General features: G+C 50.4%; 1 protein-coding gene across 2 annotated transcripts in view; it reads left to right on the forward strand.

Moving 5' to 3' along the window:
* KDM2B (lysine demethylase 2B) overlaps positions 1–17,038 on the forward strand; it is a gene marked incomplete at both ends in the record, with an annotated part of 98,859 nt that overhangs the window by 51,757 nt on the left and 30,064 nt on the right. For both annotated transcript variants that reach the window (XM_084254279.1, XM_084254280.1), the window contains 2 exons: positions 982–1,454; positions 8,808–8,894. In XM_084254279.1, coding sequence (XP_084110405.1) covers positions 982–1,454; positions 8,808–8,894 — 560 coding nt within the window. The remainder of the gene's footprint in view (positions 1–981; positions 1,455–8,807; positions 8,895–17,038) is intronic.

Raw genomic sequence — 17,038 nt, forward strand, 5'->3', positions numbered from 1 at the left:
GCGTTCTTATGCTGAGTCTCAGATGATGTGCTATTTGGGGGCCCAAAATACCCCAGCCCTCCCCTCTGCTCCCCTGAAGCGGCCAGCCTGGTCGGAGACGGGGGAGGACTGAAGCAGCTCAGTAACCCCCGAGACCGCGGTGCCGTCGCGCGTCCGTGGGGACCTGAAGCTGGATCTGGGGCAGTTTGAGGCCTGGGACTCGAAGGTCCTCCCCTTACCTGGATCTTTAGGGCAGAGCCTAAAGATCTGGATCTGCGGGCCACTTTTTCCCTTAAATTTTCTTGCTTCTGTTTTCTCCCTGCTCCTCTATAATCTATTTGCCAAAAGAGGGGTACCGGGGAGCCCCCCTTTTATCGAATGCTAGTTGCGTGCCGGGAACCGTGCTCTGTGGCATTTCATGCAGCCCGGCAGCCTTCAGAGCACATCGTCTTCACTTCAGTGCTTTCAAACAGCATCCCTGGCCTGTGGGTCGGGAGCTACGGCTCACGCGTACCGTGCGCGGCTCGCTGGTGTTCAGGATTCCCAGGGAGAGTCAGGCTTTTCCTAAATTGACTGTCACCGTGATCCGTCTTTAGTACAGTTTCTGCGCCCCTGAAAGAAAACTGCTCCCTTGTTGGCCTCTGACCTTACCCTCTCCCCCGGCCCAGGCCACCGCAAGTCTCTTTCTGTCTCGAGAGTCCCCTGTTCTAGACACTTGCTGCAAATGGGATCCTGGAAAACACGTCCTTTTGCTTATTTTAGTATATTGAAAGGTAAACGCCAGGTGTGCTGGCGATGAAGCAGGCTGCCCGGGCGCCGAGGCTGTGGCTGGCGGGCCCCGCCTCTCTGGGAGCCGAGGGGGGCAGAGGCTTCGGGGTGGCAAAGGGGCTCTGTCTCCAGGGAGGGAGCCTTGACGAGTGCAGGTTCCCGGAGCCCCGGCAGGAAGTCGGGTGTTCATGTCAGTCTTTCCTGTGACCCCCCCCCACCCCCTGCCCCCCATAGATGCCCCGAGAAAGCCCAGCATAGACGGCTTCTCTTCTGATTCCTGGCTGGAGATGGAGGAGGAGTCTTGTGAGCAGCAGCCCCCAGAGGAGGAGGAAAAGGAGGAGGAGGAGGACGTGGAGGCACACAGAGGCCCCGGGATGCCCGCCGACGGCTCTGCCTCGCCTACCAGCGCTGCTGAGGACCAGGAGGCCCCCGGGAAGGAGCCCAAAACGCCTGCCTTGCGGCTCCTCAAAAGGACTTTGTCTACCGAGTCGGAGGAGAGCGTGAAGTCCACGGCCATGCCCGTCGACTACCCCAAGACGCCCACCGGCTCGCCCGCCACCGAGGTCTCTGCCAGATGGACTCACCTCACCGAGTTTGAGCTGAAGGGCCTGAAGGCGCTGGTGGAGAAGCTGGAGTCCCTCCCGGAGAACAAGAAGTGTGTGCCCGAGGGCATCGAGGACCCCCAGGCGCTCCTGGAGGGTGTGAAGGTGGGCAGGCACCGCCAGGGTCTGCAGGGCTTTCCTTTGAAGTGCAGGTTCCCTGGGCCGACTGGGGTGACCGTGCGGACTGGGGCGTCGTCCAGGCCTGGAGAGGGGCTTCCCATGCCAGCAAGGCCGCAGTGTCCAGCAGAGGCCGCGGTCGAGAACTGCAGGGAGAGCTCTTGGGGGAAAGGGGTGGTGCAGTTGCTGCCGAGCTCTTTCTTAGCACTTGCTGCAGACGCGGGCCTTTCCGGGGAGGTGTGCTGGGCGCCCCGGGTGTTTGTCACAGGCCTGGGGCGCCACACTGGCCCCGCAGGCTGTGGGGGAGGATTCCTCCTTGTCTCTTCCTGCTTCTTGTGGCTGCCCTCACCCTTGTTATTCCTTGGCTTACGCGTGTGTCGCTCTAACCTCAGCCCCATTTTGTCACGACTGCCTTCTCTTCTTAGAAGGACACCAGACGGCGAGTCGGGATGCCCTAATGCAGTGTGACTTCATGTGGACATTCTAAGCTTTGGGATGTATGTGAATTTTAAGGGACCCTTTGGTCAATCAGGATATCACCTCTGCCCTCTCAGAATGACAACCGTTAGTTGGTGGACAGAGTAGGTCCCAGGAAGATGGAAGTGGCCCTGCACCCTGTCCCCGCCTGGAAGAATCTGCTCCCAGCTGGGACTCCGGGAGACAGCGGTGGAGCCGCGGAGGGTGGGGGCTATTTGGAGGCAGTTCTAGTCCTCACGCGGACTGTAAACGACCTGAGAATCACTGGGTGCTACGTGCTTGTGAAGGGTGGGCCGAGGCCACCCAGGTTGGAGGTGGGAGGATCTTTGCCAGAGATCCTTTTGCAAGGAGCATGTGTGGCAGCTGGGGTGGAAATGCCAGGTAGTATCGACTTCCCTCCTTATTGCCGGGATTACGGGGTCACGAGAAATAATGGAGCCATGGGGAATTATGGGGAGACGTGGGGCCTGAATCCATCGTTAACTAACTGACCTCGTTGAGAGCAGTCCGCGGAGCAGGGAGGCCCAGCATGACCGCTGTGTGGGTCACTAGTTAGGTCAGAAGGGGGCAGTCCAGCAGGAAGGGCCCTTTAGGAGACACCTGCTCTGGCGTTCTCGCCTTCTCGAGGGTTTGCCAGGTGCGTCCTGGGCTGGTACAGGCACCGGGCTTCCTTCTCTCGGCTCCCAAGAGCCCCAGGGAGTGTATAAATTCTGGCAGGGCTGAGGGAAGCTGGCAGGAAGAGTCCCTTCAGCGTAATTTATGGAAATAAATCTACCATGTAGAAGAATCTCTTCTCAGTGGAGAGCGGCGCGTACAAGTGAAAATACTTCCCCGTGGGGCAGCTCGGGGTGCCCCCTGGTGGCCACGTTTGGAGACTAACTTCCCGCAGGAGGAGACCCTGTGCCCAAGGGCGTTTGGAAAGTCTTTATTACGTTTTAATTATTAGTTATTCATGTATTCATGAATACATGTAGTTATTCATGCATTCATTAATAATTCTTACGTCTCCAGGAATAGATTTTTGTAGCCATACATCCTTTTAAAAAGGCCTCACTTCAATGCTTGTGAGTTAGACTCCAACTGATACTAAAATGATAAAAAAATTTCCAGACACTTCAGAAGGCAACACAAGGAAAGCCAAGGGGAGGGGGCATTATTCTCAGTTGTATGCGGAGCAGCATTTATAAACCAGTGGTCCAGCACCCAAACCAGCCCAGAGAGATCTGGCTCACAGTGATTTTTTTTTTTTTAAAGAAATCATCTTAAACATTTATTTGTTTATTTATTTTTATTTTATTTTATTTTATTTATTTATTTTTAAAGATTTATTTATTTGTTTTTTTTGTGCAAGCACTGGGTACAGTCAGAAGTGCGGGAGGGTGAGACAATTCACCGAGCCAGAGCGGGGAGCAGAGCAGGCAGAAGGACCAAGGTACATTGCTGAGGGGAGCAGCGGGCGGCAGGAGAGGTCTGCGCGCCATGTGGGACCCTCCTCCGGTGGCCGGGGAGCAGCTGGGGATCGAACCGGCACTGCAGAGGCTGCGGGCAGCTTCGCAACCCAGCGCTCAACCGCTGCGCCACCGGGGAGGCCCCTGAGCCACCGGGGCGGCCCCTTAAACATTTAACATTTAAAATTCAGCATTTGAAATTAGAGAGATTTCAGATAAAACTCTGAATCTTTGATTTCTTCTGAAAAATCAGAAATCCAGTGGAGTTTTCATTCCTCAGGAGGTTAGCAGATTGGAGTAGCATTTGCCTTCCTTAATCAGGACCTGTGGCTTCCAGTTTGCCATAGTCCTCACCACTCTCTATTGCTCTAATCCATTTACATCTTTCTCTTTACTTGCCTGGCTCCTGGAGTCATTGAATTGGTCTCCCCCTACCCGAGAGTTGAGATTGGGGTAAGGGGACAGAAAGTCCTGTGGGAGTGATGCGCCCAGAGCCCCAAACATACATGCACACACAAACACACATACATACTTGTGTGTGTGTGTGTGTGTGTGTGTGTGTGTGGAGAGAGAGAGAGAGAAAGAGAGAGAGAGAGAGAGAGAGAGAGAGAGAGGTGTCAAACATGGGGCATTTTCCTGGAAAGACTTTTTTTACTGTTTGGGGCGGGCAAGGAAACATTATCTTTAGCAAAAACAAGCCCTTTCAATTTGAGGAGAGCATCCCTGGATCAAGTTAAGAAAAATCACTAACCATTTGAGATAATCACTCGGCAAATTGCTTTCCGTTTCCCGCCTGCTGTTCTACTTTACAGATTTCAGGTCCAGCTTGCAACTGGATTCCCAGTCTCCAGCCCCCGCCACTTTGTCTTCTCTTGAGCTCTTTACTCCAGTTGTTTGACTTCTTGTCCCTGGGCTGTTACTTCAGCCTAGATGCAAACGATCTTGCCACCACCAAGATTCCGTTCAACAACTTGAAAGCTCAGGTCAAGTTTCTTTACATTTCAAAAATCTGGCTGCAGGGCCGGCACGTACCTAATGGTCCAGTTATGGAATGGTGAGCAGTGTTTAATGGAAAGATAAAACACAAGTAAAATGAAATGTGGACTGAATACCCATGTTAAAAAAATAGGGGCGGGGGAAGCCCTGGTGTATTGTGGAAGAGAGTGTGGAATTCACATGGATTATTAAGAGACTCTAAATGCCAAAACGAAATGTGAGGGGTATGCAAGTCCCCACAGGGGCTCTTCTGTGATAGAGGGAAAGTCTGGGAAATGTGTTAGTGGCCACATTAGTACTGTCTTATTTGCAAGGAATTGCCGAGGATGCCTCACTTGTGTTTGTTGACTGACTAGTGAATACAGAACCCAGATGTCGCCGGGTGTCAGTTCTTGGTGTTGACATATAGATCAGCTCTGGCGGCTACTAGAATGGTTTCCTGAGGCTTGACTCATATGAACCGGGTCACTGGCAGCTTCCAACACCTGCCAGCTGTGTGACTTTGGGCAAATACCTAACCTCTCTGAATTTTAGTTTCCGCTTTGTGGAACTGGGGATAATAAACACTAGCACACAGATACGGTTATTTTAATGTCCAGAGGAAGCACGTCACAGGCGCTCCTAAGGATGGCAGTAAAGTCACATCCATGAGCTTCATAGCATGAGGTTAAGGTGAACGAGAGGCCCCCACTCCCTTCCCATCGCACAGATAATCAGTTGCAGAATGTAAACCCGGTCTTCTGTCTCTAGATCTGGAATTCTCCCTGGCACAAGAGAATTGTTTATGGAGCTAGCACGTCCCAAGCTGTGCTTTCTAGGACCTCTGAAATCAATTCTCAGGAAGGGATTTCGTGGCCCCACTCCCCCTTCGCCTTTTAAAAATTGCTAAAATAGAACACCTGCACCATTTGAAGTGACATTGCACCAGCCACCACTACTGTCCTCCTCCAGCACTCTTTCATCCTGCGGAACTGTAGTCTGTCCCCATTCAAAAACCCCTATCCCCCAGCTTCTGGCCCTACTGTCTGCTTTCTGTCTGTGTAAATTTGAGTCCTCTAGAGACTGCAGCTAAGTGGAAGCACACTGCTGTCCTTTCGTCATGGGTTTATTTCTCTCAGCATCGTGGTTCATGGAGTAACTTAACCAGTAGTAGGTGCTGGCCCTCCCTCCAGATTCTGGAAGTGTAAAGAAAACTTGACCTGAAGATCTTTCCTTTTGAAGGCTGAATACTATTCCACTGCATGGATAAACCCCACTTACTCAGATGAAATGATACTGCGGTTAAGGAACACAGGTTTGGGGATGGAGGGGCCGCCACCCTGCATTGAGTGGTCTCCCTGAGCCCTGCTTCTCATCTGTGCTGTGGACACGAAGCTAGTCCACTTCAGAGGTGCGTGATGGGGCTGGATGAGAGTGGATATGAGATACTTAGTATGTTGCCCACCCCATGGCAAGCACCCCAAACATGCATTCGTTCAACTAAACGGGAGGTGCCTGCTCTCCTGAGGTTTACACTCGCACCTTTCCTAGCCCTTCCCACCCTCCCTGACGGGTGGGCCCAGGTGGGAGAGGCCAGTGGGCATGATCCACCCTGGGGTGCCAGGATTCCGGAGTACATGGTCTGCAGTGCATTGAAGAGCAGTAATTGATAGACTGATAAAAAGCTGGTGTGTTTTGTATCCTCCTAGAGCAATGCAATTCTAAACCAGGTCAGTGCTGATGACCCCCTCACCCCCACAGATCACCCCGCTGCTCCCTGTGAAGTCCATGCCTGACCTCACTCCTCACCTCATTGTTCTTGCTTTATTTCTTTTTAAATAGGCTGCCTGTGTGACAGAGACATTGACAGTATAAGAATTGTTTTTGCCTTGTTGTGGCTGTTACTGATGCTTGATGGACATTAAAAAAATGATGTTTTAGAAGAGTTTTTCTATTTACAGATAAATATTGCAGATAGTGCAGAGTTCCCCTGTACATCCCTGCCTTCAGCCTCTCTTTGTAATAACGTCTTACCCTAGTGTGGTACGTTTGTTAGCGTTACATTTTTATTTCTCCATAAAGGCACATGCTTCACTCACCCTCCACCGACCCTCCTGTGCCAGGGCCCTGCCCCCGCCCTTCCCCGGCCCCTCCTTCCTCTCATCTGTTCTCTCTGTCCATCAAGCATCAGTAACAGCCACAACAGTCTGTTTTTAGGTTACTTTTATTCCACAGATAAGTGAAACCATCCAATATTTGTTTTTTTACCTTCTGACTTATTTCACTTAACCTAAATTCACTTAACCCTGAAGTCCATCCATTTTGTCCAAGAAGGCACTGTTCGATCTTTTTTCATAGCTGTATAGTATTCTACAGAATATATGTTTCCTGATTTCTTTATCCAGTCGTCTGTTGATGGGCCCTTGGGTTGGGTCCAGGACTTGGCAGTTGTGTTCAGTGCTGCTATGAACATAGGCGTCCCTAAGTCTTTTCGTATTAGCGTTTACATATTCTTTGGGTTGATACCTAGCAGAGGTATTGCTGGATTCATGACCTAATCATGCTAGTGTTATTTTTTTTTAAAGATTTATTTATTTATGCATATAAGAGCTGAGGTACAGGCTAGAGGTGCGGGGTTGAGAGGATTTACCAGAGACTGAGTGGGGAACAGAACAGGCAGACTGACTGAAATACACTGCTGAGGGGAGCAGCGGGTGAGTCAGGAGAGGTCTGCTGCGCCATGTGGGTAGCTCCCTGGCTGGGGATCGAACTTGTGCTGCAGTGGCTGCAGATTGCTTCATAGATTGTGTCTTAACCCTTGTGTCTTAACCAGAGAGGCCCCAGTGCTAGTGTTATTAACTAAGGCCTGTAGTTGATTCGCATTTCCTGTTTTTGCCAACATCCCACTGTGAACCCACATGGCCTTCCATTGTCATCTTCCCTTTGACTGCTTGCTGCTGTGACAGTTTCTCAGATTTTTCCTTGCTTTGTTTGTCTTGATAGATTTGAGGAACACCATTCAGGCATTTTGTAGAAAGTCCCTCTTTAGGGATCTGTGGCTTAATTATTTTTTTAAGTTCTGTGCTGTTCCATTAGTCATTTTTCTGGGCTGGGATATAGCAGTGAACTGAAACACTTTAGAAAGCATTTATAAATCATTGACTCCAGACTGGGAGAAAAAGCTGCAGGTGCTGGAGTTGAGATTTGAACTTGGGGGGGCTCTAGAACCTGCACTATTGACCACACTGGTGTGTGTGCCAACTCTGGTGAGTGAGGAGGGAGTTCTCATGCCATGTGAGGTAGCGGCCACATTTTGAAAAATCAGGCAAGCAAGTAGGTGGTGATCAGAAAAGTGGGACAATAAGAATCAATTAGAAGTGAATTGGATTCATCTTGTTGAAGTCGGTTTGGGGAAGTGACTTAAAATCTTCTTTACTTTCATTTATCTTCTGAGTCCTCCTGACCTTCTGTTAAGTGCCACTGGGAGACTTCCTCTGTTCTCATGTCCCTGTAGGAGTGTTTTTGTACAATCCAGATATTAATAGTCAAGATCAGAATAGAACAGGAGCAGGTTTGTGCCCAAAACACTTGTTTTATGGCACTCTGTGGATGCAGCTAAAGTACCCCAGTTTTGGGCGGGAAGTCTGATGCTAGCTAGAGAAGGGGGCTCGGGACTCTGCCCTCCTGGGCTGAGGCTGCACCCAGGTCCCCTGAGTCTGTGTGAGCATGGTCATCTCACCTATGAACTAGGGAAAATCAGAGGTGTGGCCTTTTACATCCAGATGAGGTTCTCAAGTCACCTGCACGCAAGGCCAAGATCTGGTAGAGTCAGAGCTACCCAGGAAAGCTCCAGACCACCCAGGAGGGTTTGAGCACAGAGGTGTGAGGCCCTCTCTCTGCTGGGCCGCTGGTCCTCACAGCCCATTTTTAGGCAGGATCTGGCCAGGTGACTCTGTCCTGGGTCAAAGCAGGTTCTACTTGCTGCAGGAAACACGGGCATGTGTTCACATGGCAGGATCAGGGTGCCCGCGGCGAGGTGACTGGGGGAACCCTGCCGAGGGCCACAGGCGTGGGGGTTTGATGGCTTCCTTGAACACTCGGCTGATTTGAGTCCCCTGGAGCTTCTTAGTGCCGCTGCCCAGGGTGGCAGCTGGCGGGTCCAGGTGCTAGTTAGGAGTGTGGCGAGCGCCCACGGCTCTGTGGATGGGAGCGTGGTCCGTGAGGGGTACAGTCTCAGGGTGTCCTTTGATTTTTGGAGAGGGTGATGCTGAGTGTTCCTGGGAACCTGGGAGACCCTGGCGATGGGTTTATTGCGTGTGGGGGTGGCAGTGGGGTGAGGGGCAGGCACACACTATGTTTTACTGGGTTAGGTCTGGCCTCCAGCCCCCTCGAGGAGCCTCCCCTCTACCCAGAGCTAATAGGGCTCCTCTGTTTCCCACAGAACGTCCTGAAGGAGCACGCGGATGACGACCCCAATCTGGCCATCACTGGGGTTCCTGTAGTCACTTGGCCAAAGAAGACTCCAAAGGTAGGACGGGGAGATGGTCTCACTGCCTCTCCCCTCTTGTAAGAGGTGTGTCTGCAGCCTTCAGCTGGGGACCGCTGAAGATGAATGGCTTTGGTGATTTGCAAGTTTTAGGTTTTTGACAAGGGACTGTTGTCCTCAGCAGTGAAACTGCAGGCAGTGCCCCCTGGTGGTCACACAGAATATTGGGGAAGACCATCCTCCAGCCAGAACTAAGAGAAAAACACTTCTTTTGTTTATTTTAAACAAAGAGAAAAGGAGAAAGAAAACAAAACAACGGGGAAAGGACACCTCACCTTTCCCTGCCAGTAGTGAATTTCCTTTCTCTCCTCCCCTTTCTGTATTTTTTCCTTCTCTTTTTCCTGCAGCTGCTTCTCAGGGGCTGTCTTTCCTCTTTTGAAAGTAACCTTTTTTTGCTCTTTGTAAAGTGACTGATGCTCACCAGAAAAATGTGTAAGCCAGCGGAAAAGGGCAAAGCCCCTGGGGAGAGTGAAGTCACATCACTGAGAACTACCCCCTGAGCAGGTGCTCGGGGGACCTCTGCCCCCTTGTATTTAGACTCCAGCAGCTTGTGGGGTGGACAGAGGTTGTGATTCGCTTTACAGAAGAGGATCTGGGCTTACAAAGGCACAGTCGCTTGTTAGGGCTCTTGCCAGGGCCAAGGATGTGAAAGGTCATCACTTTGACAGCAGAGACCAGACTGCCCAGCATTGCCCACCATCCAGAGAAAGCCAGTGTTCCTAGGGTGCGCCCTTCCCTCACCTTGGTGAGGGAGGACATGTGTGGACCTCCCACCATCCATCATCATCCAGTTCACACTCTGATTTATCACACTTGGATTTTCCATGTTCTCGGGCCAGGGATGGAAGCTCCAGAACTTTCCTTTCCTTGTTTGTAAAGAGGGGTTATCCTTGTTGTCCCTGGTTGCTGTGAGGGCTGACCAGCTCCGTGGTTCTTAGGACAAGGACTCCTCGTGGTGCTCTCTTAAGTGTTCGTTGTGAATGAAGCAGCCTTCTTGTTGATGGGTATTACCTTTGCTAATCTCTCATTTCTAGCTGTTACACTGTGCTGTCCAAAAATGGTAACCATGAGCTCTGTGCGGCTATTGAGCCCTTGAAATAGGACTAAACCAAGTTCAGATGTTCTGCCAGTGTAAAAATACACAATGACTTATTGCCCAAAAGGGGAAAAAGTCAAATATCTCATTATTTTTTATATTGGTTGCATGTTGAAATTATTGTCTCCAATTTAAAAAGGATACCATGTTAAATTTGAATTTCATATAAACTACAAATGTTGTAGTTTAAGTATATCCTAAAATGGAATCGGGCTATATTTATGCTAAGCAAGATGCCCTGTATTGTTCATCTGAAATATAATTGGATGTGTACTATATTTTTATTTGCTAAACCTGGCAATTTTAGTTGATACAGTATTTTGGATATATTGATTAAACAAAGTGGATCAGGATAATGTCATCTATTTATGCCTTTTAAATGTGACTACAAAAATATTTAAAAGCGGGCCTCCCTGGTGGCACAGCGATTGAGCACTGGGCTGAGAAGCTGCCCGCAGCCTCTACAGTGTGGGTTTGATTCCCGGCCACCAGCGAGGGCCCCACATGGCGCGCAGACCCCAACTGCTGCGCCCGCTGCTCCCCTCAGCAGTGTCCTCCATATGTCTGCCTGTTCTGCTCCCCGCTCTGGCTCTGGTGAATTCTCTCACCCTCCCGCACTTCTGACTATAATAAATAAAAAAAAAAAAATTAAAAGCTGTGACTCCTATTATATTGCTGTTGAACACAGCACTGTCGCAGATTATTTTCATGTTGGATTATCCCTTAGGGTATGTGCTTAAAAGGTGGAAGTGCTGGAGAAATTTGAATTCTGATTCGCATCGAAAGTTAGTGGGAACTAAGGTGCTAATCGAAATGAAAATGAATTTGCCTCCATGGCTTCTGCTTTTAGTTCCCCAATCCGTGGAAGTGTGTGGGGTTTTTGGCTTGACTTTCCCCTGCATGGGCTATAAATATAAATACCATTTATCAGACCACAGACTGTGCAGATGTAGCACCTTAAACAACCTTGCTGGCCTGGAGGCTGCGCTGAGCCTGAAGGGGAAAGCCTGGCTTCACCTCACTGCCCACTTCCCTCCCAGCTGAGGAATGGCACCCGGGGAGGGATTTGGGTTTGTAGAACAAGGGCTTAAACAAACACTCTAGTCCTCACTATAATCTCAGGATTAATGGAGGGACCAAACGAACCTCTCTGAGGGAAATTGCTCCAGGACTACAAATGTGTCCCCTCTTCATGAGATGCGCAGCCCACTCCCAAGGGGCTTAGAGGCTGAAAAAGGATTTTTTTTTAAATCAAACCTCTGTCCCTTTTCCCTGCAAAGACTTGGAAATGGGAATTGGCTTCTGGGGGAGTAGTCCCTACTCTTGATCCCCATGGAGGCTGGTCATAAGCCTGGCCTGCGCACAAGTATCAGTACTGGTCGGTGGGAGAACCTGGAGTCTGTGGGCTGGTTGGGAAGTGGTGGGAGGACACGTGAGACCCTTAGATATTGAACAGTGCTTTTGGGGGGGTATTTTTTCAAAGGTGCCTTAAAATGAAGCAAATGTATTTTGCATCACCCAGTTGCTTCTTAAAGTGTACAAGGCATGTTTTAGTTTTTAGCATATTCAAAGCATTCAAAGATTGTGTAGCCACCAGTCTAATTTTAGAACTTTTTGGTGCCCCCTTAGAGAAGCCTCATCCTCGCTGTTTGCCCAGCCCCCAGCAACCACTTATCTACTTCCTGTCTGTAAGGATTTGCCTGTTCTGAACATTGCACGTAAATGAAATGGGACACTATGTGGTCTTTGGTGCCTGCTTTCCTCTTTTTAACCTTTATCCAAGTTGTAGCAGGTGCCAGCACTTCATTCCTTTTTATGGCCGAGTAATATTCCATTCTGCGGGTATGTGCTCACCGCTGGCACTTGGCCTGTTGCTTCCTGTTGGCTGTGGTGTAAATACTGTTACGAATCCAGGTTTTTATGTGGACTTATGATTTCATTTCTCTTGGGTAGGTACCCAAGAGTGAGCTTGACTCTTGGCATCTACATTTCTTTTTTTTTTTTAATTTTTTAAATATAATTCTTACATCATTTTTCATCTTTGTACAATGTATGCATTTTCATTATGGTTATATTCCGCATACAATTGCACCCCCCCTTATTTTGACTCTAGTCCTTCCTCTCCCCGCCACTCCCCCCCCTCCCCCCGTTGTGTGTCTCTGGTTTATAGTTGCTTGTTTTTTTTTTTTTTTTTTAAAAAGATTTATTTATTTATTTATACAAGCACTTGGGACAGTCAGAAGCATGGGAGGGTGAGAGAATTCACCAGAGCCAGAGCGGGGAGCAGAGCAGGCAGAAGGACCGAAGTACACTGCTGAGGGGAGCAGCGGGCGGCAAGAGAGGTCTGCGTGCCATGTGGGACCCTCCTCCGGTGGCCGGGGAGCAGCCGGGGATGGAACTGGCGCTGCAGAGGCTGTGGGCAGCTTCGCAACCCAGCGCTCAACCGCTGTGCCACCAGGGAGGCCCCCTATAGTTGCTTGTTGATTTTGATTTTTACTTTGTATTGATTAGTCTTTTTCCTGCTCTCTTATTTAAGTTTTCTAAATTCCTCATTGAGTGAGACCATGCATCTACATTTCTTGACCACACAGATGAAGAACCTTTGCTGAACTTTCTGAGGAAACCGACTGTTTCCACAGCGGCTGCACCATTTTCCATGCCCACTGGGAGTGTTGGAGCATTCAGTTTCTCCCTGTGTCTTTTTGGTTAGAGCCTTGCTGATGCCATCCTTTCTTTTTTTTTAAGAATTATTTATTTATGCATACAAGAACTGAGTGTAGGCCAGAGGTGCTGGCGGTGAGAGGATTCACCAGAGACAGAGCGGGGATCAGAACAGGCAGACTGACTGAAAATCACTGCTGAGGGGAGCAGCGGGCGAGTCAGGAGAGGTCTGCTGCGCCATGTTGGGTAGCTCCCTGGCCAGCCGGGGCTGCGGATTGCTTCAAAGTGCTGTGCTTAACCCCTTGCGCCACGCGGGAGGCCCGCCATCCTTTCGTTTTAATTTAGTTCCTGTTTTCTAGGATTTATTTGAAGCTGATGTTTACTTTGCCGGGGTTGCCATAACAAAGACCACAGAGAGGCGTCAGTGACAGACAGAATCCAGTGCTGGAGGCGGGCGACCCAGATGGGGCGTCAGGGTCTGAGGTTCCCCTCCTGTGTGTGTGTGTCTGTGTCCCAGTGTCCTCTTCTTCGGAGCACTCCGTCAGACTCAATTACGGTCCACCTTTAAGATCTCACTGTGAGGAGTCACCTCCACGAAGACTTCTCCCCGGATACAGTCAAATTCTGGAGTCCTGGGCTTTAGGACTTCAAATTGTGAGTGGGGGGAGGCAAGCTTTAGCCTGTAACCCTATAAATTATTCTGGAGCCACAAAAGGTATACATAATGACCAATAATCAATTACTAAAAGCAATACGTTAAAATAATAATAATAATAACAATAATAGCAGTACACTCCACACCCCCAGGGGCTCCTCGTGTGAGATTGCCCCCGATGTTAGATGCAGGTTTTAGATCTTTAATCCCCCCAGCAAGGCTGGGAGGTGGCCAGTGTATCACTGTGATGCAGTGACCCCAGAGAGGGCCGAGGTGTGTGGGGGCCACACGGCTTGTGCACAGTAAGGCTTTCGTGTCCAGATCCCTCCCTGTGTCCTGAGGAACCCACTGAGATGAGGGGGGCACCGCTGTATTTATGCATTTCCTGGCCAGTGGGGTTAAAAAGTGAACAGGAAGGGAAGAAGCAAGTAAACGGCCGGGCGCGGGGGCCGCGGGGTCTCTGGGCTCCCAGGTTCACCGCCGCTTCCTCCCAATTGGATGCAGTTGGGTTGAAAGATCAAGGGTGCTCCGTTGAGGCTGTCAGGACGCCAGGCAGGGAGCTGAATTCTGTCTGGGTCAGGTTACTTAACAGGTAATTAATGCTAAATGATGATTAGTAAGAAATGCTTTGATCTCCCACCTTGCCTCCTGGAGACCAGAGTCCTTTTCTGGAACTGATTAGGTGCTGTGAGGTCATTTCTGCTGTGGTGCCCTTCACATCAAAGACCCTGCTGGCTCACCCTCGTCCCCACTCACCCAACTGGCTGTTTCCACCCGTGGTGATGGATTTGTTTTGACCTGTCTACACTCCGGCTGCTTCCTTTTATGACCAGGTGGCAGGATTTGGGGGCCCCGTCTATGACCTTCGAATGGGGCCGAGGAAACTGAGCTTATTTCAGAACTGTCCTCTGGCCTCCACCTTATTGTTGAGGTCACTCCAGTTGGTTCGCAGACCAGGAAACTGAGGAAGCAGGGGCCGAGCCTCAGGAGTCTCTGGGAAGGGAGGCTGTGGAGACCACTGCGCTTAGGGCCAGACAAGCAGGGGAATTTGACTTGCAGGCAGTTTTCCTGGAGTTTCTCCCAGGGGCTGGAGAGGTGTGAACAAGGCCCCTGGACGTGGGTATGGGGGGGCAGCGTCTTCCGGGGTTATGGTATCAGCTTCCTCACAGGCACCTGAAGCTCCTGCAATTTTGCTTCCCTCGCCATGCAGTTGGTCATCTGGCTGGGGAGGCTGAGAATGATGCGCGGCCTTTCTCTGAAGGGGCCCCCATAATTCAGGAGAAGGGGCCTCCACTACTTCCTGCTCATACTTGGCCCTGTCACTCCAGGAGTAATTACGCTCATTGGGGTGCAGTGGCAGGATGAGACGGGGGTGACGTAACGGCTGCCATCTTTCCTGCCCTCCTCAGGGTCCCTAAGTTTCTGGAGGGCAGTTCCGTGGGGCTCAGTTGAGAACCCATCCTCAACACTGGTGGCCTCACGTTTACCTGAGGAACTTTTTTTTTTTTTTTTAAGAAAATGCGTCTTCCTGGGTCCTGTCTGGAACGCTGGGATTCTGTAGGTGTGAGGTGGGGCCTGGGAACCTGCATTTTCTCAGTCCTCCCAGGTTGTTCCCTTTCAGGACTTGGGTGAGCTCTGGGGTCAGTTGCACCTGGGAATGGAATCTGAGTCTGCTGCTCACAAAGCCGTGCAGTCGTGGGCGAGTCTGGGCCTCCGCTTACTCATCTGTAAAAGGGTTGGTAGTGCCCTCTGCCCGCGGTGCTCTCTGTAAAATGCCTCTACCAGGGACACAGTTGGTTGTAACTTGGTTGTAAGTCCATGGCTTCAAGGCTCTTGCCTTGTATGTGGTTTATAAGATGTTGCTCTCGATAGGACGCGAGGACACAGAAGGAAGAGCAGGGGAAGGGGTCAGTGATTCAGAGACCCCGTCCAAAAACAGCCTCAGGCAAGGGCTTAGTAGCCTCTGGAAAGGGAGGCTTGGTCCTCCTGAAGGAGTCACAGCTGAGCTGAATTGGCTGCTTCCTGTCAGGGGTGGGGGGTGTGGGGGAGGCAGCTTTAAGAAAGTGCTTCTCCCCTGTCCCTGCCTCTCCCCTTGAAGGAAGAAGTACTAGGCCCTGACCTGTTGCCTTATAATGTACCCCTGAGGGTTTGAGGCAGCTGAGACTGCCGGGCCAGGCAGGAAAGAGAGGGTGTCCAGTCCTCACAGCCTCCCGGGAGGAGGTCTGCATGGAAAGAGCCACTGTCCAGGAGAGCAAAGACAAGAGAAGTAAGTGGGTGGCGGGGAGTGTGCAGAGAGGGAGGCGAGTATAAAACCGTCTGGGACCCATGCCTGGAATCCCCAGGGTTTTCCTGAGTGACCACGAAGGCGTTGGTGGAGTTTGGAGCCCGGAAGCTGCCGGGAGTTATAGCAAAACCCTGTGATAAAATGCCCCTTGAAGACAGTGTTTATTCTGGATGATGCTGAATCCAACATCAACAACAGAGAAATCCAACGGAAAGAAAACGGTCGGTGATTCAGAGACAAGGTGGGACCAGGTCTCCGGCGGTTTTATGTGGGTCCAAATTTGCTAGTGGCCAGACCATATGATTTTGTCCCTACGGGTGAGCCGATGACAAGAACCCCTTCAGAGCCCTCTCCACCCCTCCCTTGTTGGTGGAATGACCTGACGGTAGTGTGGAAGTTTCTAGAATCTCAGGACATGTGTGATCTAGGCAGGACAGGACAGTAGTTTGGCCAACTGGCTTTTTAAGAGTCCTGGCCATCTGCCCATGTCGTCTCCTCGTCTTGCCTCTGAGTGTGTCTGTGTCCAAATTCTGCCTTCGTAGGACACCTGTACTATTGAAATGGGGCCACCCTGATGTCCTCATTCTCAGCCAACTCTGTGAAGTCCCTGTGTCTAAAGACAGTTGCACTCTCTAGGGAGTACATGAAGATAGGGGGCAGGACGTTGTAGAGTCTTGGGGTGGACACAGTCCAGTTATATAAACTTGTAATCAAACCTTCCGAGACTCTTGGTCATCTTTAAAATTGCCTCCTAAATCCTTCACTTGGTCTTGAGCGCCCATATCTGCTGGAGGCTCAGGCCTCATGATTTCCTCCTTGCTACGATGCAGGCCAGTGACTCCGTATTTTCCACTTGAAGCAGATCCTCGAATAACATTGTTTAGTTAAAAAGTTGAGTCGAAAATAAATTGACTCCCGGGGGACTGCTGTGTGAGCTGGCTCTCCCCAGCGCCCTGGGTTTTCCCTGGGGCCTCTGCTTCTTTCCCACGTCCCAAAGATGTGCACGTGTGGAGTTTGCTGGCATGGCTCAGTGGACCAGGCAGTGAGGGAGGGCCGCTCTGTCCAGGGTGGGTGCCCTGGCCACACATGACCCTGGGCTGGAATGAATGGGTTGTTAAGTAACGAGTGAAGACTTGTTCTTGTGTAATGTGAGACCATTTTGAGTCCTTCTCTAGAATAAATTAGGTGTTCTTGTGATCAGAAATATGTCAAAGCAACTTAAATTCTTGTTATCATTGGGCTTATGGTCAAGTTGGGTTTGTTGTGTGTTGTTTTTTTTTTTAAAGATTTATTTATTTATGCATACAAGAACTGGGGTACAGACCAGAGGGGTGGGAGGTGAGAGGATTCACCAGAGACAGAGTGGGGAGCAGAACAGGCAGACTGGCTGAAATCCACTGCTGAGGGGAGCAGCGGGCGAGTCAGGAGAG

This window comes from Talpa europaea (assembly GCF_964194135.1).
Source record: "Talpa europaea genome assembly, chromosome: 14".
NCBI classification, from domain to species: domain Eukaryota; kingdom Metazoa; phylum Chordata; class Mammalia; order Eulipotyphla; family Talpidae; genus Talpa; species Talpa europaea.